The sequence below is a fragment of the Lycium barbarum genome, chromosome 11 (genome assembly GCF_019175385.1).
Source record: "Lycium barbarum isolate Lr01 chromosome 11, ASM1917538v2, whole genome shotgun sequence".
Classification (NCBI taxonomy): Eukaryota; Viridiplantae; Streptophyta; class Magnoliopsida; order Solanales; family Solanaceae; genus Lycium; species Lycium barbarum.
Genome location: NC_083347.1, coordinates 4,486,672 through 4,512,113, shown reverse-complemented (window position 1 = coordinate 4,512,113; position 25,442 = coordinate 4,486,672). Strand labels below are relative to the sequence as shown.

Genomic DNA, 25,442 nt, shown 5'->3' with positions numbered 1-25,442 from the left:
ATTATCTTAAGCATCATTCTTATATTTTTATAAAAAACCTCAGCAACATTTCTTATATTTTATAAACTTCAGCAATATTTCTTATACTTTTTTTTTTTTTAAATTTCAAGCATCTTATTCAATCTAATTAATTAACCTAAGTTTGGTCGGATAACCGTAAGTTAACGGATCCTAAAGGATGCCTAACCCCTTCCCTTTAGGATAATATAGAGCCCTTACCTAGAATCACGATGGTTAAGCAGACTATTAATTGAGGTTTAGTTTAACTTTCCCTTAGTTAACCTCTAGGTGTCCTAATTCACCGTTAAATTAATTAGGTGGCGACTCCTTCAAACAAATAAATACGAATCACCAATACGTCATACTCCTAAATCAACCCGGTTAAAATGGGGTGTGACAGTTGTGTTGGCCCCCTCTTGTATTCCCTCCCCTAGGAGGTTGTTGTGGCTTGTCCTTTCGAGGCTCCACCTGATAGTCGACAAGGCACTCAGCAGCTTGCATAGCCCTTGTCACTGTGTCCACCCGTTGCCTTTGCAGCTCTGCGCGGGCATAAGGATTCAGTCCTTCCATGAACGTGAAAAGCTTGTCTTTCTCACTCATGTCCCGAATACTCAGCATGAGTGCGGAATACTCACGCACATAATCCCTAACTGACTTGGTCTGGCGCAGCTCCCTGAGCTTCCTGCGTGCATTGTACTCGACATTTTCTGGAAAGAATTGCAAGCGGATAGCCGCCTTTAGTTCCTCCCATGTCGTTAGATTTTCTTCCCCGGCCCTGATGGCTTCAAACTTTACCCGCCACCAAAGCTTAGCATCACCTTGCAAATACATTGTAGCAGTTGCTACCTTCTTTGGTTCCTCTAACTCCCCCACGGCCTCAAAGTATTGTTCAACGTCAAAAATGAAATTTTTAACTTCCTTGGCATTTCGAGCACCGTGGTAGGCCTTTGGCTCCGGTATCTTGATTTTCTGGGGCGCAGGCACATGATTCCCAGCGCCCCCACCCTGATTCCCTCCTCCTCGGAGTACTCCATTTAGGGCCACTTGGAAGATATTAAGCTGGCCCGTCAACTGATCAATAGTTTGTTGCATTACAGCTATGGTAGCGGCATCCTCAGTCCTTCCTTGTCGCAACTCCTCCACAATCAGTCGTGTTCCCTCAAAATCACGACTCATGTGCACGATGTCGTTGCTAGCCATCGTTGTCTTTCGGTCCAGGTCATCCATCCTTTCACCCATACTGGCCCTCAGAGCGGGCACAGTATCATTTAGCTGTCTCAGTCCCTCGACAGCTGCTTCGAGGTCCGTAATACGTTCCCCTTGAGTCCTCACCATGGCTGGTGACAAAACCCGTCGAAACTTTTTCCTTCGTTTTCTAGCCAGTCCAAAACTGTGCTCTGATACCAACTGTTACGCGGCGCCTTCTTTAGATGTTTAGAAGGGCGACGTAAGGCTAAGTAATCTGACTTCCGTGTGATCACTATCCGCCAACCTGAGGTCCCCTCTACACGCTAGACTAGACTGTCAATGCCATGTAGGAAAACCGTGTCGTCAACAATTGCAATGAGAGAATTGAAAACGAAAATTGCTTGCTTGTATTAACAGAGAATTGATTACAAGAGAGTTGGGGTGTTCGAGGGGGAGAGAACGCCTTTGCAGAAGATTTGAATGCTTTTTGATTTCACCGACTATATCCCCCCTAATAATGCTTTAAAAAAAATAACCCAAGTTACAGGAGTAGACATAAGAAAGCTAGAAAATCATAATACAAGAACAGGAAGTAAACTACTCTATATTTACATCAAAAGTGACCTAAACTAGAGCAGGTCCATTACAGCATCTTCGGATCATGGCACTGCCGTGCGCACCGGGGTGCGGGCACGGTCGGGCGCGCTTGGGCGCAGGCTGTCGTGCGCAGGCGCTGGGGCGCTGGCACTGTCGTGCGCGCGCAGGCGCTGGCATCGGGTGCGCTGGGGCGCAGAGGGTCGAGCACTGCGCGCGGGCTGCCTGGCATGGGCACCTGGGCGCTGACTGCAGGCGAGCGTTGAGGGCGCTGCTTGCTGGTGGGCGCTTTGGGCAATGCCGGCTGGTGGGCTCGGTCCTGAGCAAACGATGGGGCGACATTGGAATAGGCATTCTTGTCGCTTGGTGCGACCGAGACCACGGGGTCGTCCATGACACTGGGGCCATGGGGTGCGACCAAGGGGTCATTGGGCATGGCGGTAAAGCCACCCATGACACTACACATGCTTTGCGCAATATATATTAATGAAAATTTTAATTAATCGTGTAGATAATTTGTACACTGCCAGGTTCACATTTATTTATTGTAGGATTTAACTTATGTAGGTGATTTCTTTATGATAGTGGATTTACATATTATAGTAGATGCTTGCTTTATGTTAAGGTGATTAGTACGACTTAATATACTTATCTTCTAAGTAATCTAATAATGTAAAAAATAATTATATTACTTATTTATATATGGAATTTAATCCAATACAAAAGTATATTTTTCTGTACTATCATTAATTACATAACCATCACATATAAAGTATTTTTTCTAAACAATTTTTACGACTTTATCAGTACGTACTATTTTAGTCCGTCCGCGTAGAGATATGTTTTCAGATTTTCAAAGAATGTCTCCAACAAGGATGTATTAGCATAACATGGGGTGGGGCGGGAATCTACAGAGTAACTATAGTTTTATGGCGGCCTCGATAATGAATCTAATGCTTTATATTTCACAACTTATGTAAAGTTTTGTAAGGTTCATATTCGGGTCGCCAACTCATAATATCATCTTTTCGTTTTTAATAATATTGGTTCGAGACAGCGTACACGCACCTCAATTAACTCATTGTATACCTGATACTTTCGTTAATACATGTACCCACTAAGTGTATATATCCACCAACACTTTCACTGATGAAAAAGAATCACTTAGCAATTTTAGCCTCTGCTAAAACTTAAACATTTGGTCTCACTATGGCTCAGTCAAACTTCATTGATCACTGAGTTACACATAACTTTCACTCCTGACTTCACCATAGGCCAATCATAAATTGACTTTTAAAAATAATTTAATAGTTCAAAAAATATTCAGAATTTAGGTACATAAAAATTAGTAACTCATTTTGAAAAGATAATTACATATAACTTTCTTTCCAAATGTGGGTGGTAATATGAAGTGAGATATAGTACATTATTTTAGCAATATGAATTACTTTTTTTCTTTATCAGCTCCATCTTTTTCTATGTTCTTGCTTTCTTTCTTTCTTTCTGTATAAGCTCCAACATTTTCACAAAAGAATCACCATATTCAAAATGCTACCCGGAGAAGAACTGAATGGAGACAATAGTGAAGGAAAGCTAGAAAATTCAGAATCTCATGAACAAAAAATCTTGTCTTCCTTTGATCTCGTTACTGAAATCCTCTCAAGGCTTCCAGTGAAATCTCTCTTGCGATTCAAGTCTGTTTCAAAATCTTGGCTTGCTTTGATATGTAGCCCTAAGTTTATCAAGTCCCATATGAGTTTATCAGCTAATAATAACATGGACTACACTAACCATAGAGTTTTGTTATGGATTCCTCAACCTGAATTCAATATTAAAGACTACTCTCTTAAGTCTTTACTTTATGATGAGTCTATTATTGAGGAATCTGACTTGGATTATCCTATGAAAAGCTCCTCTATATATGTTTTTATTGAGGGTTCTGTCAATGGGTTGATTTGCCTTGTAAATGGGGAAAAAGAAATTTTTCTATGGAACCCCTCCATTAGAAAGTACAAGAAATTGCCTGATTTTGGAAGTAACTCAAGGAAAAGTGACGGCTTCGTATATGGTCTTGGATATGATGAGATATATGATGACTATAAGGTAGTGCGTATGTTTACTATGATAGGTCGTCATGATACTCAAGAGGTCGATATTTATAGCCTAAAGAATGATTCCTGGCGAAGAATTGATTGTCCTCAGAATGGGCCCCGATTAATTAGTTCGGGTAAGTTTGTAAACAGGAAGCTTCATTGGGCTACTACCGCTGGTCTTGGTTTTGAAAGGGGCTGGAACATAACCTCTTTTGATTTGGCTGACGAGAAATGGAGAAATGTAGATCGACCCTGCTATGGAGAACAGAATGGTACTCTCGTGTTGGGAGTGTTTGGAAGTAATCTTTCTGCGATTTGTAGTAATCCAACTAATCACGTAGATGTGTGGTATATGAAGGAGTATGGAGAAAAACAATCTTGGATAAAGATGTTTACCATCAATTATACTCCAGACCCCGTGGGTTATTTGTTTTCTCAATCTTTTTATTTGTCAAAAAGAGGTGAATTTTTGCTTATGCTTGATGATACTTTCATGATATACAATCCAAATGATAACTCACTCAGATTTCCAAAATGTCCTAAATTTGATTGTGGTCTTCTGGCGGGAATCTACATTGAAAGCCTAGTTTGTCCCCTTTCACAAAATGAACCAAGGACACAACAAGAATGAAGGCGACATAAGCTCTTATGATTGGAAATGTGTAAGCAATGATTTTTAAGAACCGTTATATTTTCTCTTTTAATCGAATAATTGAAAAAATATTGCATATTTAAGGGAGAATTTTACCTGACATCTTCATGAAAATCTAGTTTGACTTTTCCTTTTTGCTTATTTCCATGAAAAAAATATTTTGTCTGGTTATTGCTAATACCTTATTAAATTTCTTCCGTGCTATCTTTTTATTATTATTGTTATTTGGTCATGAATCAAAGGTTGAATCTACTTTCTCTTTAGTAATAACATTGACATTAACAAGAATGAGTTGAATTAGAAGAAAACAATTGAGGAAATATTTAGTTGATATAAATAAGGAAGTAGATTGAGACACTTCTGAACATGGGATTCTAGGAGGACTTGTTTTGGGTAGCAAGTTTTGTTTAATGGGATCCTATCAATTCTGGTCTACATAAAAGTGCAAACTTTTGTCATATTTGTTAGTATTTCAAACTTCAGTAGCCATTGCACCTAATTATTAATATCTTACTAACATATATCATGAATCATGACAGATGACTAAATTCTAATAATTTCATCTTTATTGTTGTACTTTCAGGAAGTGAGTTATTTAACAGCAATTTATCTATCTGTTGCAGACTGCATGAATCTTGATGATGAAGCATGGCAATCGCCTCGTTGATGTTCATATTGTATGTTAGCTTCTTTATATGCTTGTAAAGAAACGATCACCTATGTTTGCTATATGTAGATTCTATTTCTTATTTGTTTGCAATCAAACGCTTATAAGTTGCTGAAAACAACTTATAAGTTGTTTTAAGCTTTTTTGAGTGTTTGACTGGCCAGCTTAAAGCCATTTTGTGCTTAAAATAAGCACAAAAAAATAATTGGACTCGTTTGGCTTAGCTTATCTAAAGCAGCTTATAAGCTGAAAACAGCTTATAAACTGTTTTTTTTTAAGCCCATCCAAACATGCTCTGACAATGTTTCTTTTTACCAAACCAAATTGTAGCAGGAGCGTGGGCTTTTACCTTTTTATAAGTGAAAGGAAAAAGGTTCAAATTTGCCTTCTTTACGAAAAGGTCTAACTTTAACTTTCGTTACAAGTTTGACTCATTTAGTCCTCGCCGTTACAATTTTAACTTGAAATCGAAAATCGAAAATCTAGTAATTAAGGGAACGCCATTTTGTCCACGAGCAACAAGCTATGGATGGATCTAAAAAATATACTGTACTATATATAGAGAGAAATTTCAGTTCAATGTTGTTATTACATGCCTGATCAAATAAGGTGTTTTGCTATATTTCCCGGTATCTTGACTTGCATAATGTTATCAAATGTCGTAAATTTATAATAATTGTAAAATTAAAAAACAAACTCATATTATGGCGATCGTGAGAATCGACGTTCGCTACTCATTTACAACTTTTCTTTGATGATCCATCTGCAATGAAAATGTACTCTAAGTTGAACATATAGGCTCATAGCATTTACGCAAAATACTTGAAAATAGAATTGCGCCATATTCTTTTTTTGGGCCAATGGAAGACATTTCATTGAAAAGTAAAGCCTATTACAACATGAAATTGAAGGAAAAATTACAGTTCCTAAATAGTCTTGCTATAATTCATTCCAGCTACAGAACTTCTGTAAGAATCTTTGTACATATATCCCCTATAAGCACAAGTTAGGTAGCAGTATTGAGTATGTTAGGAATAAAATAGACCCGCAAAAATAATATTCACAGTATTAGCAATAAACGCGGAACACTAAGTTATGGTTAAATCAACAAGAATAAAATGAAGCAATAATGACACCAAGATTTTACGTGGAAACCCTTCTGAATAAGGAAAAAAACCACGGCCAGGAAGAGCAGCTGATATCACTATAGTAAGGAATTTTACACTGTGTAGTAACGAGTATAAATACTCCAAAGACCACTACACACTCAAAAGAAATAACATTCTTTTTGGTTTTTCCCACCTCACTACAATATCCCTCACACTCTATTTTTCTTCACAGACAGTTTTCTTACACAGTCTATGGTATACCTCACTCCGCTCTCTAAGTACTCAGATGTATTTGTTTGAAATTGGTGTGTTTTTTTTGGTGTGTCTGTAAACTGATCAAGGGCTCTCTATTTATAGGTATGGAGTGTGCCAATTTTCTCTTGGCATTAATTGGCCAGTGCCAATTCTTTAACGTTTACTGCCATTTTGAAGAAGTGCAGATTTGCACATATGAAAAGGGAAGATTTTTCTTCCTCAATTTATGGGGATGGACCCCACAAATCTCCCCCTCCAGTCCCATTCACCTGAATGAAGGTACACTGGGCTTCTAGTTTGAGTGAGTGTATGCCGACGAGTTTTTTGCACAATTCAAACTTGTCTCTTGGTACCACCTTGGTAAGCATATCTGCAGGATTTTCACTCGTGTGAATCTTCTTGACCTGGAACAATTCGTTCTCTACCTGATCACGAATCCAATGATATCTGACGTCGATGTGCTTTGTTCTCGCATGGTACATAGAGTTCTTGCTCAAGTCTATTGCACTCTAACTGTCATAATAGACAACATACTCCATTTGCTGCAATCCAAGTTCTTGAAGGAATTTCTTGAGCCATATCATTTCTTTGCCAGCTTCAGTAGCCGCAATATACTCCGCTTCAATTGTAGACAGTGCGACACACTTCTGCAACTTCGACCGCCATGATATAGCTCTCCCTGAAAAAGTAAACAAATATCCAGTAGTGGATTTTCTGTTATCAAGGTCACCTGCCATATCAGAATCTGTATAGCCCTTCAAAATTGGATTTGATCCTCCAAAACACAAGCATTCATTTGAGCTTCATCTTAGATACCTGAGTATCCACTTCACAGTTTCCCAATGCTCTTTCCCTGGATTTTCAAGAAATCTGTTAACAATACCGACTGTATGAGCAATATCTGGTCGAGTGCATACCATTGCATACATCAAACTTCCGACGGTAGAGGAATAAGGAATCTTGGCCATTCTCTCTTTTTTCGCCGTTGTTGTAGGACACATCTCTTTGCTCAGTTTCAGATGACCGGGAAGAGGTGTGCTAACCCACTTAGCACTCTTCATATTGAAGTGCTCCAGTACACGTTCTATGTACTTTTTCTGTGACAAATAAAGCTTCTTTTCATCTATTGAACGAGTAATTCTCATGCCCAAAATCTGCTTAGCATGACCCAAATCTTTCATTGCAAAAGACTTACTCAACTGTTTCTTCAACTCGTCAATCTTGGAAGCATTCCTGCCTACAATCAACATGTCATCCACATATAGCAGGAGGATGATAAAGTCATCATTAGAAAATTTTTGTGCAAACACACAGTGATCTGAAGAAGTCTTCTTATAGCCTTGCTCCCCCATAATAGATTCAAACTTCTTGTACCACTGTCTGGGAGCTTGATTCAATCCATATAGACTCTTCTTAAGTTTGCATACAAGATTTTCTTTACCTTTTGCCTTGAAGCCCTCAGGTTGTTCCATATAGATCTCCTCTTCTAAGTCACCGTGAAGAAAAGCAGTCTTCACATCCATCTGCTTAATCTCCAAATCAAGACTAGCAGTCAAATCAAGAACTTTCCGAATTGAGGACATTTTCACGACAGGAGAAAATATTTCGTCAAAGTCAATACATTTCCTTTGACCAAATCCCTTAACAACCAATCTAGCTTTATATCTGGGCTTCAAGCTGAGTTCTTCAGCTTAACTTTGAACACCCACTTGTTCTTCAAAGCTCTCATGCCCTTAGGCAATTTCACCAACTCAAAAGTATGATTTTCATGCAGAGATTTCATCTCATCTTGCATGGCTTCAATCCATTGATCCTTGTGCTCATCTTCCATGGCCTCCTCATAACATTCAGGTTCTCCCCCATCAGTGAGTAATCATACTCATTAGGTGAATAACGGGAAGAAGGAACATGTTGTCTAGTAGACCTTCTAAGTGGAATATCTGACTCATCCATGACTTCATGAGTAAGAGCATCTACCTCATCAATAGCAGCATCGTTATCATCATCAACATGATTCTGGGTATCACCATCGTCATCGAGCCCACCAACTTCATCAACATTTGTATGAGATCAAGATTAACTAAACCTTCAGAACTTGAAGATTTTATCTTCTCCGCTTTGTTAATATCTTCAATGGTTTGATCCTCCACGAAGATAACATCACGGCTTCTCACGACCTTCTTCTCAATTGGATCATATAGCCTGTAACCAAACTCATCAAGGCCATAACGAATGAAAATGCACTGCCTTGTCTTGGCAGTTAATTTTGACCTCTCACCTTTAGGCACATGTACAAAAGCTTTGTAACAAAACACTTCCAAGTGGTCATAGGAAACATCCTTGCTATACCAAACTCTGTTTGGAACATCACTTTGCAAAGCAACCGCAGGGGATAGATTAATAACATGTGCGGCGGTCAACAAAGCCTCACCGCAAAAGGAATTCAGCAACTTTGCTTCAAAAAGCAAACATCTGACTCTTTCCATCAAGGTCATGTTCATCCTCTCTGCTAAACCATTAAGCTGAGAAATCTTAGGAAGGTCTTTTGGTGTCTAATACCCTGTTGCTTGCAGTATTCGTCAAACGGTCCACAGTATTCACCACCGTTATCAGTATGAATACACTTCAGCTTCTTTCTTGTTTCTCTTTCAACTGAAGCCTGAAACTGCTTAAAGACACCCAACACTTGGTCTCTAGTCTTTAGGACGTAGACCCAAAGTTTCCTTGAGCAATCATCAATAAAAGTAACAAAATAAATTGCACCACCCAAGGTCCTTGTTTTCATTGGACCACATAAATCTGAATGCACCAATTCAAGCAACTCTGTCTTTCTTGAAGTAGGATGAGATTTGAAAGAAACTCTATTTTGTTTTCCAGCCAAGTAGTGCTCACACTTTTCTAATTTAGCACTTTCGAAATTTGACAATAATTTCTTTTTGGTCAGAACATTTAGTCCTTTCTCGCTAATGTGGCTAAGCCTCTTATGCCATAATGTTGTAGAGCTATTGCTCTCAACTGCATTCACCATGTCAACACATGTAGAGGCCGTAGTCCAGTATAGGCCACGATGCTTTTCGCCACGAGCCACAATCATGGAACCTTTAGTAAGCTTCCACTTTCCAGCACCATTGGTACTGACATATCCCTCATCATCCAAAACACCAACAGAGATCAAGTGCAAACGAACATCGGGTGCATGCTTTACATTGTTTAAAACTAGTTTAGTTCCAATACTAGTTTCCAGACAAATCATTCCAACGCCAGCCACCCTAGATACAGTCTCATTACCCATACTCAAAGTTCCAAAGTCACCCGGAGTATAGGATGAGAAAAATTCCTTCCTTGATGTCACATGAGATGCGGCACCACTGTCCACAACCCAGCTTGACTCATCACAGACAATATTTATCAGATCCACATCAAGGACAGTAACAAGATCTTCTGTAGTGACGGTGGCCACACGATTGCCATTTTCTTTCTTTTCCTCCTTATCTCTATTCTCCTTTTTCAAAATTCGGCAGAACTTCTTTGTGTGCCTTTTTTTCCCGCAATGATAGCACTCAATATCTTTAAGTCTGCTTCTGGATTTGCTTCTATGATTTTCTCTATTTTGAGAACCACGATTATTGCCTCTCCCCCTAGTGTCAGTCACCAAGACATTTGATGAGGAGGAACCTTGAGATTTTCTTCTCATCTCTTCATTTAAAAGACTGCTCTTGGCAAGATCCATAGAGATCACACCATCCGGAGCAGAATTTGATAATGAAGTTCTAATAATTTCCCAAGAATCTGGTAGGGAACCAAGTAGAAACAAGCCTTGAATTTCTTCATCAAAGTTAATGCCCATAGTAGATAACTGGTTCATGATCCCCTGAAAAATATTCAGATGATCCGTCATTGCAGAACCATCGTGGTATTTTAAACCCAGCATTTGCTTTATCAAAAACATCTTGTTGTTACCAGTTTTCTGAGCATACAAGCTTTCAAGATGCTCCCATAGGGTCCGAGCATGTGTCTCCTCAGAAATATGGTTCAACACATTATCGTCAACCCACTGTCTAATAAAGCCGCAAACCTGCCGATGCAACAAATTCCACTCTTCATCTGATTTATTATCAGGCTTTTTAGTGGCAAAAACAGGTTGATGAAAATTCTTGACATAGAGCAAATCTTCCATTTTGCCCTTCCAAATGGCATAATTTACGCCACTCAAAGTAACCATTCTACTAGTGTTGGCTTCCATTGTTTATCACAAATACAAATACTATTTATTAGGAGACCAAAGTAATTCTTTTCTGATATGGAAGTTCAGACTGTGCTGCAACCACAGAGCATACTCAGACAGAACCTTGGTTCTGATACCACTTGTTAGGAATAAAATAGACCCGCAAAAATAATATTCACGGTATTAACGATAAACACGGAACACTAAGTTATGGTTAAATCAACAAGAATAAAATGAAGCAATAATGACACCAAGATTTTACGTGGAAACCCTTCTGAATAAGGAAAAAATCACGGCCAAGAGGAGTAGTTGATATCACTATAGTAAGGAATTTTACACTATGTAGTCACGAGTATAAATACTCCAAAGACCACTACACACTCAAAAGAAATAACACTCTTTTTGGTTTTTCCCACCTCACTACAATATCCCTCACACTCTATTTTTCTTCACAAACTGTTTTCTTACAAAGTCTATGGTATACCTCACTCTGCTCTCTAAGTACTCAAATGTATTTGTTTGAGATTGGTGTGTTTTTTTTTGTGTGTCTGTAAACTGATCAAGGGCTCTCTATTTATAGGGATGGAGTGTGCCAAGTTTTCTCTTGGCATTAATTGACCGGTGCCAATTCTTCAACGTTTACTGCCATTTTGAAGAAGTGCAGATTTGCACATATGAAAAGGGAAGATTTTTCTTCCTCAATTTATGGGGATGGACCCCACAGAGTATAGAAGAAGATCAAACTCAAAATGATCCACCAACGGATGATGATGATGATCCATGAATTTGATTATACTTTTTTTCAGACTCATTAGTATAAACTTTCTACAGCAGCATTAGGATTTTAAAAAAATTGTAGGAGCATGATTAGGTTACCGTCAATTCCTTTCGACTTTCTATTTATGTGAAGTACTGACTCACTAGAACTGAAGGTGAATTTTGTGAGTTTGTATAATGTGCAACGTACTTTGCCTTTAATTAGAATGCATGTTATCATCGAGAAGTAGTTTTGCCACTTTGCCTTCATTCAGGGAATGTGCATGGGTTTTTTTTCGTTAAACTGATTCTCTTTCCACTTCTGTTTGATATCTTCTCTTCCATTATAGAATCAAAGATGGAGTATTATTAATGAAGATAGCATATTTCAACAAAGATTTTCCTTTATAGTTTAACCTAGAAATTGAATACTCCATCAGTTTTAATTTATGTATTTCACTTTTAACTTTATTATAACTAAAAAGAATGTTACTCCTTATATTTGGCAGTACCTTCTGCTCCAGATTATTTGGTGTTTTATCTTTTCATTTTTGTATAATGAAGAAGATATTAATTTTGTCTTTCCAAATTTACCCTTATTATTGCTTCGATTGTGCAAATGTAATTATGAGAAACCTTCAATTCCTATACTCTTTATACTTATCAACTTAGAAAGATGCAAATTTAATTAACGGGAATTTAGTCAAAATCCTTCTTTGTTTGCAGGAGTAATTAGTTTCTTAAGGGGTGTGTCAAAGTCAAAAACACCGAATAATATGGATCGGAGTAACTCTTTAATTTCAACATTCAATATGACATCCTAAAACCCCACAAGATTGAAAGGCATTTTCGTACGTTATACATATTCTTAGTTTAAGATCACAGATTCAAAAGTCTTCCTCACTTTTTTAATTTTGTATTCATCCAAACTGAAGTACATAAAATGAAATGGAGAGTATCTTTCTATCAAATCTGAATTCTTTTTAATTAGGCTCTATATAATGTGATCTTTGACCCTAGTAAGGTCTGATTGACTGCGGGAAGAGCATAAAAAGAAAAGAAAAAAAATCTAATTTTATATATGTGCGTCGCGAGAGTCTAATGCTTTCACATTTAACAACATTTATCATGTTAACCATTTGCAATGAAAATATGCAAACGAAGTCATATTATGGCACAAATAAGCAGCGAGAATATACAACTTGTTGAATAACACTAATCTATAGTATTTGGTAAAATTGGACCTCTAGGTACTTTTGCTTGCACTTACATTAATATCGTAATTCAAAGTATCAACTATCAAGTAATAAAAGATCAAACATAGATAGGCTATTTTTTAGTTTGCCAACTCATGCACTATTATTAACCTTTTTTGTTTTTTATATCTCAAATTATCCAGTAACTATATCCACCAAGGCTTAACCAAATGAGAAGAAATTACTTAACTATGTCTATCAAGATGTGAATATATGATAATAAATTATTAGTATTGTTTGTATTGACTAAGGGGAGCATTGGCGAAACTATAAGAGTTATCGTCGTATGACAAGCAAGTCACAGATTCAAGTTGTGTGAATAGGTTCTTGCAGAAATGCAAGGTAAAATTGTTTATATATACACAATATTTGTTTGGTCCTTGCCCAAACCCTGTACAAAATGAGAGCTTAGTGCGTCGGTCTATCTTTTCTCCTTCTTCTTCTTCTTCTTCTTTTTTTTTTTTTTTTTTTTTTGTCTCGAATGAGATTTGAACTATTAGTCTTTCCTGCTCAATTTCCCACTTCATTGATTACTAAACTACATTGCTATGAGGAACTACAAAAGATAATAATATGTGTAATTTTCTTCAAAATATGCCTATTTCTTGTTTTTTTTTTTTCTTTCTTTTTTTGTGCGTGTGATGAAACTGAAATATAGGACAGAACTGTAATGTGATATATGAATAGGTAGATAGAAAGAACTAAATATATAGAATACTTAGAAGTCGTTCCCTTAAGCGGAGGTTAGGCAAGAGGCGGTCATTAAAACTGAATTACTAAACACATTTAAAACCAACAAGAGAAGGAAACATCTCTTCATTTTCAGTTCAATTCAGAACAAGTAAAAATTCTTCTTGCTTTGTTTCTCTCTTTATCAAGCTCCACATTTTCACAAGAAATCACCATATCCAAAATGTTACCTTCAGAAGAACTGAATGCAGAGAATGAATCTAATGCTTCATATTTCACAATTTCTGTAAAGTTTTCTAAGGTACATATTTGGTTTGCCAACTCATAATATCATCTTTTGGTTTCTTTAATAATACTAGTCTTTGTGCACGCGCATTGCGTGTACCCCAACACAAAATATTAAACTTTATATAAATATTATTAATGCTTGAGTTAAAGATTTTTTTAAAAAAAAAGTGTAAGTTCTTGAAAATATCAAATATTAATCTTATTTTGTTAATTCAATAAAAAGAAGCTTATCCTCATATATATCATATACATAAAATATATGACTAATTATAATTTCGGCAAACAGTTCTTACTCCATAAGCTCTGGACAGGAATGCACAATGTGTTTGAGTTATATTCATATAGCTCTCGCGACCACACTCAGAAGATTTAGTCATAAGGAAGTGCCACAGATTTAGGCAACAAAATTAAGCTGTAAATACACAATATAAAGTTCCGAAGAATTTAAAAAAAAAAAAGTAAGAAGAGAGAAATCAAAACCTATGGAAGAACACTTGAAAGTTGCTTGACAAAATAGGACAGAAAGTGTTTGAGCTCAAAGCTAAAGCGTTGATAAAGGACCTATAAGTTTAACGATTGAATTTAATGACTTAGAATACAGTCAAACCTCTCTATAACAGCATCGTTGGGTCCAAATTTTTTTTGCCGTTATAAAGAATTGTTGTTATACTATTATCGGCAAAAGAGATGCATAAAATCTAATTTTTTATTTGTAATTGCCAAATTCTAAGCTTAATTACACTTTGTATAACGAAGAAAAATCTTTTAATGATGATAATATATATATATATATATATATATATATATATATATATATATATATATATATATATATATATACTAGTCTCTACGAACGTGCAGTTGCACGTTATTCTCTATCAACCATGAAATTGATATCCTTTTTTTTTATGAGATACAAAAATATTATTAGTGTCAGACCCCAATTCCGCTAGGGTGTGATGGGCACCCGACCCCACATCCGAAGCCGAGCGAACCCACAGATCTTTGGGACACACTTAATCTTAGTAGACTTTTTAAATCAATAAAAATAAAATATATAATAAACTCTCAAAACATGCTTGTTCGATGCTTTTCAAATCAAACAGAATCTATGATCATACAGAATTTAACACATAATACAGGATGATCGGCTGATGAAGCCGCATACGCAACTGACATACTATACCCACGACTCTGTCTGCAAAGTCTCTAATACCAATCCATAAGAAGCACACATACAAACTCTGACTCGGTGGCACCCCAAGAACAAATGGAGCTTGCCAACTCTGCTGGAACATTTTATATAGTAACTTCACATCATCTGGGTGTACCTGCGCGGCATGAAACGCAGCCCCCGAAGAAAGGGGTCAGTACGGAATATGTACCGAGTATGTAAAGCAGGGAATATAACAAATAAACTCATAATCGGAACCGGAAGTGCAGAAACATAACAGACAGAACCATAATCAGAATCGGAAGTACTGGGAATACTTACCTCATTCAAAACATAAAAATACTTACTTTCATATCCCTAATCATGCATGCAGGATCATATGCAGAAACAGATCACAGATAACAGACACCATATCCCGGCCCTCCAGCGAGGGACGCGGTAACAGATCCCGGCCCTCTTAGTACGGGACGCGGTGGACAGACAGATCATATGCCATCCTGGCCGCCATCCCCATATCATCATATCGTATACATAAACAGAACCCGGCCCGCACATCGAGGGACGCGGTGAACAATGCAGTGGAATGCGCACGATAACATATCCTGGCCCGGGCTCAGTGAAAAGGCATATTGAGGCGTCCACGAACAGATTGATGAGAAACCATATGCATATAAATCTCTTTCTAGACTCGATGAAGCAATCCAAACGACAGATCAGTTCGAAGGAATCAGACAATAGTCATAATGTATATATATACCTTTTGGATGGCACGATAAATTGTATCAAGACAAAGCCTCTGGAATCGTTTTACATATCAAAATACATTTTAAGACTCATTAGGATAGTTACAACACTTATCGTTTGATAAACGGAACAATGATCAAAAGTTTCCTTTGAATGTCGTGCGAAAATAAGTCCAAAAGAGTGACACAAAGGTCACGGAGATTGTGGGCCCACCTCGGGTCAAATCGAGGTGGCGTACGAAAATTTACGAACATTAGGCTTAATGGAGTTACCTATAAAAATTTTAGAACATTCCGGTTCCGTTTGTGAAAGTTACATATATTCAAGCTACTTTTCCAATTAAACATAGAGTACTTAATTCAATTATATTGAATGAATAAGAGTCAAATCTACGCTCGGATTTCTAAGAGTAGAGTCGTCCCCGAGGCTCAAATCATAACCTATTATACCAAGGACATGCCAAGAGAATGAAAGGTAAAGCTTTACATACCTTATTTGCTTTTTACGCTTGTCCAAACTCAAATCCCGTTTCCTCCAAAATCTACAATTGGTCACAATTACCAAATATTAATTATAAGCCTTTAGGAATTCAATCTTAAATCCATACTTGTCTACAGAAATTTGGGCAGCATCTTCCCTATAAATTCAACATCCCCGAGAATTCAACTCGGCCAAAAATACAACAAAAAAACCCGAGAATTTAACTCGGCCACAATATCAACAATAACACCAACAATTATTCATAATATTTCCAGCTCCAAAATATTCCACAGAATAGCCCACACATTATTTTCCAAATTTTCCAACCAACCAATTCGCGATATAACTATTTCATAATTTTTATTTCCGTAACGAAGTCGAAATTAATACTAACAACATCAATAGCAACATCCCCCACATTCTACAAGTTAACTACATTTATTTTCATCCAAAATTTTCTTCAAATCTCATTCCATAATTCACAATACCAACAGACGAATTTATATCGCTATTTTTCCCGTTCTAATTCGTTAAAACTTTAAATAAACTTGTTAGCAATGAAAAGGAGGCTTATCCATACCTTAAGAATTCAGCCACCACGTTATCACCCTCCTCCTTGGTTGACTTTTAACTCAAATTGAAGACAACGCAGCGTACAACACTTTTCCCTTCATGGGCTTAGGGATTCGGGGCTCGGATTTTGGTCAAAATTGATTTTTCTTCTCCAAGGCTTTTTTTTTCTCTCTATCTCCAGAATTTTCTGGTTGTTCCAGTTCTGAAAATGAGAAGGGAAGTGCTGAAATATCACTTATATAACATGGGTCATGGGCCTAACCCGGTTGGACCCGAGTTGGGCCTAGCCCACTGACCTTTCGGACTTAAAACGTCCATATCTCCTTGTACCGACGTCACCTGAGAACCCACGACCTATGGTTGGAAAGTTAATTCAATTATATACAACTTCTATTTCTTGGTATTTTCCAAATTCCAAACTTATAATACCGTTTTTGCCCCTCAAAGTCAGACCACCCGAAAACGTTTTCTTAAAAATATTCGTTTGGAGGGCTTCCACTTTGATTTGGCCCAAGGGCCCTTCATGAGTTGTGTTTAACTTTACATATGTGATTCATATAACTTGTCACATGTTCCAAAAAAAAAATCTTGACGTGTGGGCCCCACCTCAGCTTACAAATAATCCAACGTTCAAAAATACGGGATATAACAATTAGTTCATACCAATAATAGTTCTTTAAGATGTTTATTAACCATAAATACAATCCACATTAGGGATTGAGTGGCCATATTTTAAATTTGTTGTCATTACGAAGATAGAAGTATTGAAAACATTACTCAACAAATTAAAATAAATTAAGTCTTGTTTTAGCTCCAAATGTCAATTTTTATGAGAAATACGTTTGGTAGCATATTGGTCCATCAAAGTTCCACAAAATTTATAGAGGCTCAATTCTTTTCCTAAGTCTAGATGGACCTATATATGCTATTTTAATTAGCAAACAAATAGTCATTAGTAACAAAAACTACATACCTCACAAGAAATTTGCTACTTAAAAGTGTAGTTGATATAAGATTTGTCAAAATACCTTTCCTTTAGCTTCTGATTTCCAACTAATACACAAAACTCCATTGAAATAACCTCTCTTATAACCAAGTTATGGATCCTTTCCAACAGCCTTATGGACAAATATTTAAAGCAACAACACAAGAAATTTGACTTCTAGACCAAATAGGATTTGTTTCCCAAACTGTAGCAAATTGGAGACCTCTAGAGCCTGTTTGGATGGGCTTAAAAAAAACAACTTATAAACTGGAAACAGCCTATAAGCCACAAAAAAATAAATTGGGGTAGCCCAACTTATTTTGTTTTTGCCTTATAAGCTATTTCAGCTTATAAGTTGCTTTAGATAAGCTAAGCCAAACCGACCCAATTAATTTTTCTGGCTTATTTTAAGTACAAAATGGCTTTAAGCTGGCCAGCCAAATATTCAAAAAAAGCTGAAAATAGCTTATAAGCAACTTATAAGCCAATCCAAACGGGCTCCTAGTCTCCTTGTTTAATTTGAATAACCAACTGATCGGATCGGGAAAGAGCTGAATTTTGCACAATTCAAATACTTATTAAAAAAGAAGTATGAATAACTTATTAAGGGTAGAAAAGTCGTTTAATATTTGAACAATATTTTGGTCAACCAACATATAGATATATATTCATATGATATTTTTTGTCATAAATATTGTATTAAAGGATCAAATATTTGGTCAAAATCTTTACACTTATTATTGGTAATCACAGATATTCTATTTTTATAAAGATGGTTAATTATTATATTACCAAAAAAGAAAATAGTTGTTATATGGGGGGTTATTTTACAAAGAGTGTACTATTATAAAGTTGATTGTTGCTGTTATAGGTGAAATGCTGTTATAGAGAAATAAAATATAACATAAAAAACAGTTTCGAAAAAACTTGACTGTTATAGAGAAGTGTTGTTATGTGCGGATGCGAGACTTTTCATACCCATTTGTACCTCCTCAAACCATCACCAATTACTGTCGTAAACCATTATAATTGTCCCAAATACTGACTGTATCTGCATTAAAGTCGTTCAAAATTACATAAACTTTGATTCAAGTTTCTGCAGCATTAGCCATCACCAATATCTTGTGATTATCTTTCAAAAAAATCAAGAGAAGCCTAATTATTCATAGTACGTTGGCATCCAAGCGGTTACTAACCTTTGGTACTTCCGTTTGGAATATAAAAATAAAAATATTCCATGAATTAAGTCGAGAATATGAAAAACGTAATTTGATATATTCAAGAGACATAATCAAAATAATTAATTATGCAATATTTATATCATGAAAACTTTCATCATATTAGTGAAGTTTTATTATCTTCATCTGATTTCGATTCTGCCGAATTTGAGGAGAAAAAGACTATAGGAATCAAGAAAAAGGTAAATGAAAAATGAAAAAGAAAAAAAATGAAGAAATAACTAAGTTTTGTATTGTTCAAAAGTGTGGCACCTATACGTTTTCACCATAAAATAAGGAAAAATGGAGAAATAAAGAAGTAAGGAAATTAATCCTAAGATACAAAAAAAAATATGGAAAAAATCCAAAAACTTATTGATCCTTGAAAATCCAATAACGTCACTATGAAGGTGTAGCATTTTCCGCTTTATATAATTGCTTTATCAAATTTCAACCTCCATCTTAGCTTTGCACTATAATCAAAAATAGCATCATTCAGCCTGAGTATTGAAAATTAAATTACCATATTGAAGTTATTCGCAAAGTACTTAAAAACTCAATTGCAAGACAATATAAGAACGATAATAATTCTCTAAAAATAAACCCACTTTGCCCAAAAATAGATAGTATCAAGTTACTATTTAAACTATTTATACGGAAATTTTCAAAAATATACAACTTTTAAAAATGATTACGTCACATAGCCCAATATACACTATTATACAACATCATACTTGGAAGGAAAGCATTAGAGTCCGGAGCCAAAATGGCTTATTTTTATGGTCATTACACAAAAATGGTATGCCTTTTTTTTTTTTAGACCAAAATGGGTATTTCGTTGGATAACCAACGAAATACCCACACCTTACTGTTCATCCCCGAATTATTTCAGTCAAATTTTTTTTTTTTTTTAATTTTGGTGCATTTCGTTGGCAGTCCAACGAAATAGGATAAAAAAAAAAAAAATTAATTTCGTTTTTGCTAGCCAAATTGTTAGCCAAATAAAAAAAAAATTAATGCTATTTCGTTAAGCATTTCATGAAATGCAACCAAATTAAAAAAAAAATTATATTTCCCTATTTCATTTTTGTATAAATGAAACAATTTATTTTTTATTTCGTTTTTTTGTGTAAACGAAATAGTTTTTTTTTATTTCGTTTATACAAAAATGAAATAGGGAAATATAATAATTTTTTTAATTTGGTTGCATTTCGTGAAATGCTTAACGAAATAGCATTAAAATTTTTTTTTATTTGGCTAACAAAAACGAAATTAAAAAAAAAAAAAATTGTCCTATTTCGTTGGTAGTCCAACGAAATAGGACAAAATTTTTAATTTTTTTAATTTCGTTTTTTGAATAAACGAAATATTTTTTTTTTATTTCGTTTATATAAAAACGAAATATTTTTTTTATTTCGTTTATATAAAAACGAAATAGGAAAATATAATTTTTTTTTTTTTGTATTTTGTTAATGCTGTTATCAAATTAAAAAAAATATTAATGCTATTTCGTTAAGCATTTCACGAAATGCAATCAAATTAAAAAAAATTATTATATTTCCCTATTTCATTTTTGTATAAACGAAACAATTATTTTTTTTAAATTTCGTTTTTTGTGTAAACGAAATAATTTTTTTTATTTTGTTTATACAAAAATGAAATAGGAAAATATAATAATTTTTTTTTAATTTGATTGCATTTAGTGAAATAATTTTTTATTTGTTTCATTTATACAAAAATGAAATAGGGAAATATAATAAAAAAAAATTATTGTATTTCCCTATTTCATTTCATTTTTGTAAAAAAAAGAACCTGATATTTTTTTCTGCGGACAATAATGTAGGCTCAATACATCAAGGATACGTAGACGTTCGGATAGTCATTTTAGGGGTTAAAAAGGTGCCCGAAGTAAGTTTTGTTTGAAAAAACTTAGTGTTTTTTCCAACTTTGACCAACGATTAGTCGTGTGTCAAGACTCCGAAACGTTAATATTTTATATAGAACTTGATATATTTTTCTACGGACAATAATGTAGGCCCAATACATCAAGGATACGTAGACGTTCGGATAGTCATTTTAGGGGTTGAAAAGGTGTCCGAAGTAAGTTTTGTTTGAAAAAACTTAGTGTTTTTTCCATACTTTGACCGACGATTAGTCGTGTGTCAAGACTCTAAAACGTCAACATTTTATATAGAACCTGATATTTTTTTCTGCGTACTATAATGTAGGCTCAATACATCAAGGATACGTAAACGTTCGGATCGTCGTTTTAGGGGTTGAAAAGGTAGCCGAAGTAAATTTTGTTTAAGGTTTAAGTGTTTTATTTTTTAAGGTTTTGATTTAAGCGTGTTATATTCTAATCAAGACATAATGTTATTTTGAATATAAATCTAATTCTAAAAAATATAAGGTGAAAAACTAGTTGTAAAGTGGTCAAACTTTAGATGGCCATAACTTTGCGCTCGGACGTCCGATTTACGCATTTGTTTTTTTGAACTTGCGTATTTTTTCGAGATCTATGCGGACAAACTGCCATGAGGCAGTTTGGCCGAGCCGATTTTTAAAAAAACACCTTTTATCCCATTCAATTTCAATTTTCCCCCAAATTGGCGTGAAATTTTCAGTTTTATTTACTTATAAGATGATGATACGCAATAGATTTTAACGTAAAAATCCCAGGGTAATGTAGTTGTGAATGTCAATTTCACTTCTGCGGTTTCAATTTTTGAAAATAAAGCTGACTAATTTTCTCGACATATAAAGTTGACTAAAATAACCTTACAGTCAAACAAAACTTACTTCGGGCACCTTTTCAACCCCTAAAATGACTATCCGAACGTCAATGTATCCTTGATGTATTGGGCCTACATTATTGTACGCAGAAAAAAATATCATGTTCTATATAAAATATTGACGTTTCGGAGTCTTGACACACGACTAATCGTTGGTCAAAGTATGGAAAAAACACTAAGTTTTTTCAAAAAAAAAAAAAAAAAAAGTTTACCAAATTTTTTTTTTCAGTGCTAAAAAAACAAAATACTGCGCTAAAGGTAGTTTTAACGAAATAGGACAAAAATATATTTTTTTTTTAATTTCGTTTTTGTTAATGCTGTTATCAAATAAAAAAAAATTAATGATATTTCGTTAACCATTTCACGAAATGCAATCAAATTAAAAAAAAATTATTATATTTTCCTATTTCATTTTTGTATAAACAAAATAAAAAAATTATTTCGTTTACACAAAAAACGAAATTTAAAAAAAAAAATTGTTTCGTTTATACAAAAATGAAATAGGGAAATATAATAATTTTTTTTAATTTGATTGCATTTCGTGAAATGCTTAACGAAATAGCATTAATTTTTTTTTTAATTTGATAACAGCATTAACAAAATACAAAAAAAAAATATATTATTTTCCTATTTCGTTTTTATATAAACGAAATACAAAAAAAAATATATATTTTCCTATTTCGTTTTTTATAAACGAAATAAAAAAAAATATTTCGTTTATACAAAAAACGAAATTAAAAAAATTAAAAAATTTGTCCTATTTCGTTGGACTACCAACGAAATAGGACAAAAATATATTTTTTTTTTAATTTCGTTTTTGTTAGCCAAATTGTTAGCCAAATAATTAAAAAAAAAATGCTATTTCGTTAAGCATTTCACGAAATGCAACCAAATTAAAAAAAATTATTATATTTCCCTATTTCATTTTTGTATAAACGAAATAAAAAAAACTATTTCGTTTACACAAAAAAACGAAATAAAAAAAAATTGTTTCATTTATACAAAAATGAAATAGGGAAATATAATTTTTTTTTTAATTTGGTTGCATTTCATGAAATGCTTAACGAAATAGCATTAAATTTTTATTTTTTTTTATTTGGCTAACAATTTGGCTACCAAAAACGAAATTAAAAAAAATATATTTTTATCCTATTTCGTTGGACTGCCAACGAAATAGGCCAAAAATATTTTTATTTTTACTTTCGTTTTTTGTATAAACGAAATTTTAAAAAAAAAAAATTTAATGCTATTTCGTTGGACTACCAACGAAATGCACCAAAATTAAAAAAAAAAAAATTGACTGAAATAATTCGGGGATGAACAGTAAGGTGTGGGTATTTCGTTGGTTATCCAACGAAATACCCATTTTGGTCTAAAAAAAAAGGCATGCCATTTTTGTGTAATGGCCGTAAAAATAAGCCATTTTGGCTCCGGACTCAAAAGCATTATACATAATCTATCAACCTTGTATAAAGTGTATAAAAGGTGTTTATACTCAAATATGAGCTAAATGAGGTAATAAACCCAAAGTATGGGTTACGTGGCGTTAATATTTCAAAAATAGGCATAGGCGTAATTTTCCCATGTTAATCTTGTATAAATTAAAAATATGACTACGTAGTGTAATATTTTATGTGGCTATATAAAGAGGGAAAAAATTGAAAAACATTAAAAGCGATAAAGAGGTGACACTCACACACATAACGAACAATTAAAGTTGAAAATAAAGAACTAAATAATTACAAAGTTGACTTGTATTTGAGAACAAACTTAAGATCCAAACATTTTTTGTGCTCTCTAATTTTCCTTTTGTTATCAACTAAATTATGCAAATTACAAATGATGGAGTCCTATATTTCTCTTTGTTTAAACAAATGTACCAAAAAGAAAAAACTAGAGAAATATGCTCGAATGTTTTCCAAGATTCTTCCAGAAAAAGTATTTTGTGATTCTTTTTACAATATCGAAACATTTAGAAAAACACTTTTGTCATTAGTTTTGCTTTGCGTAAGAAAAAGTGCAAAGAAATTTAATAAGCTAGAAATAAGACACCATTTTTTATTTTTGAATTAAGTGAGAGGGTAAAATTGAAGTGTCTACAAAATATACAGCAGTAAAAAAGTTAAACCAATCTTGTTAGATAACCTTTTCACTGTGATCAGATCATACTATCAGGGTTTAGACGTAAAATTGATTTTATTTATGTAGCGGCGGTAACCGTCTCTTCAGTCACTTTATATTCGAAACAAGTGCAAAATCAATACTCCTTTTTCTTTCAGTTTTGCACTCAAAATATTTTCTCTGCAAAAATGGAAGACCCAATTTCATCTTCATCTTCATCTTCAATTACATCATCACCAATTACTGATCCTCCTTCACATCCACATCAAATCGACAGAAATAATAATCTACTATGTGCCGAGTCATTTAGTCAAATTATCAAGAAAGAAGAAGCTGTTGTTACTGTCTCTAATGCTTGTTCAACTAATTCCACTGTCTTGGCTTTGAATTTTGAACGTAAAAGACTACGCAGTCTTAGTATTGATGAACAAAAAGAAAAAGAAGAGAGTGGAAATCAAGAAAACAACAATGGAGAAGAAGCAAAGGATGAACTATATGACGAGTCATTCTGTGAAATTGTGAAGAAAGAAGTTGTTACTATCTCTGATTCTTGTTCAACTAATTGCACCGTCTTCGCATTGGATGAACGTAAAAGTCTAAGCAGTCCTAGTACTGATGAAGGAACTGTAATAGACAAAGGGCAAAAAGAGCATGATAGACAGAATGGAAATCAAGAATCTGAACTAGATGAACAAAAAGAGAATGAAGGACGAAAAGAAGAGTTTGGAAATCATGAAAACAGCAATGGAGAAGAAGAAGATGAAACCGAAGAAACAGAGGAAGAAGAAACAGGGGAAAGTGAAAATCATGAAGAATCAGAACAAAATGATCAAAGTGGAAATCAAGAATCAGAACAAAATGATCAAAGTGGTAATCAAGATGATGATGATGATGATGATGATGATGATGATGATGATGGCGAAGAAGAGAACAGAGGAACTGATGAAAATCAAGAAGAAAATGAAGACGACGACTACGAAGAAGAAGATGATCATCATTTGGATTTGGCGATTTTAGAGTCCATCTATGAATACAAGTGTGAAAATACAAGTGGCGATTTCCGAAATCCACACTCCGAAAATCTATACCTCCACATCCAGAATGCAATTCCAAGCTTAAAGATCCCCCAATTGAAAGTGGTGGAAAAGATCGTATCATTTCAGGAAAAGTTCAATCGTCTTAGGGAAACGGAAACAGATAATTTCGACCAACCCATTGATGAAGAAATCTTCAACTGGTGTAAGCAAATATGGGGTGATTCTGAACGTAAAAGAAGACGTAGTCCTAGTACTGATGACAGTGGAAATCAGACAGTTTTGTAAAAGTTCTCAGGAGTATAAATCTTACAGCAGCATTAGGATTTTAAGAAATTTGTAGGAGCATGATGAGCTAAAACATTCATTCTTTCAACTTTCCATATATGTACACTACACTGATTTAGTGAAAGGTGATTTTGTAAGAGCATAAGGTGAAAAGCATACTAAACGAATCTAGTTAGTATATTACATGTATAGTATTTTTGTCTTCTATTCCTGCTTTCCCTAATCATTGAATTCACAGATATTCAAATTTTGGGATCAAAG

At 34.5% G+C, this 25,442-nt stretch overlaps 2 protein-coding genes and 1 long non-coding RNA gene across 3 annotated transcripts; 2 read left to right on the top strand and 1 right to left on the bottom strand.

The window, feature by feature from the left end:
* The first annotated feature begins 3,330 nt into the window (after positions 1–3,330).
* Positions 3,331–5,194, top strand: LOC132617623 (F-box/kelch-repeat protein At3g23880-like). Its single transcript, XM_060332672.1, has 2 exons — positions 3,331–4,461; positions 5,111–5,194. Exons 1-2 carry the CDS (start codon positions 3,331–3,333, stop codon positions 5,192–5,194), a joined length of 1,215 nt encoding a protein of 404 aa, XP_060188655.1.
* A 9,705-nt stretch (positions 5,195–14,899) lies between these two features.
* On the bottom strand, positions 14,900–17,045 carry LOC132618171 (uncharacterized). Its single transcript, XR_009574010.1, has 3 exons — positions 16,752–17,045; positions 16,182–16,232; positions 14,900–15,104 (listed from the first exon to the last, which is right to left on the bottom strand). It is a non-coding gene; the product is annotated as an uncharacterized LOC132618171 (long non-coding RNA).
* Positions 17,046–24,047: 7,002 nt separating this feature from the next.
* Positions 24,048–25,181, top strand: LOC132617620 (uncharacterized). Its single transcript, XM_060332667.1, has one exon. The coding sequence runs from the start codon at positions 24,048–24,050 to the stop codon at positions 25,179–25,181; it is 1,134 nt and encodes a 377-aa protein (XP_060188650.1).
* Positions 25,182–25,442: the final 261 nt, after the last annotated feature.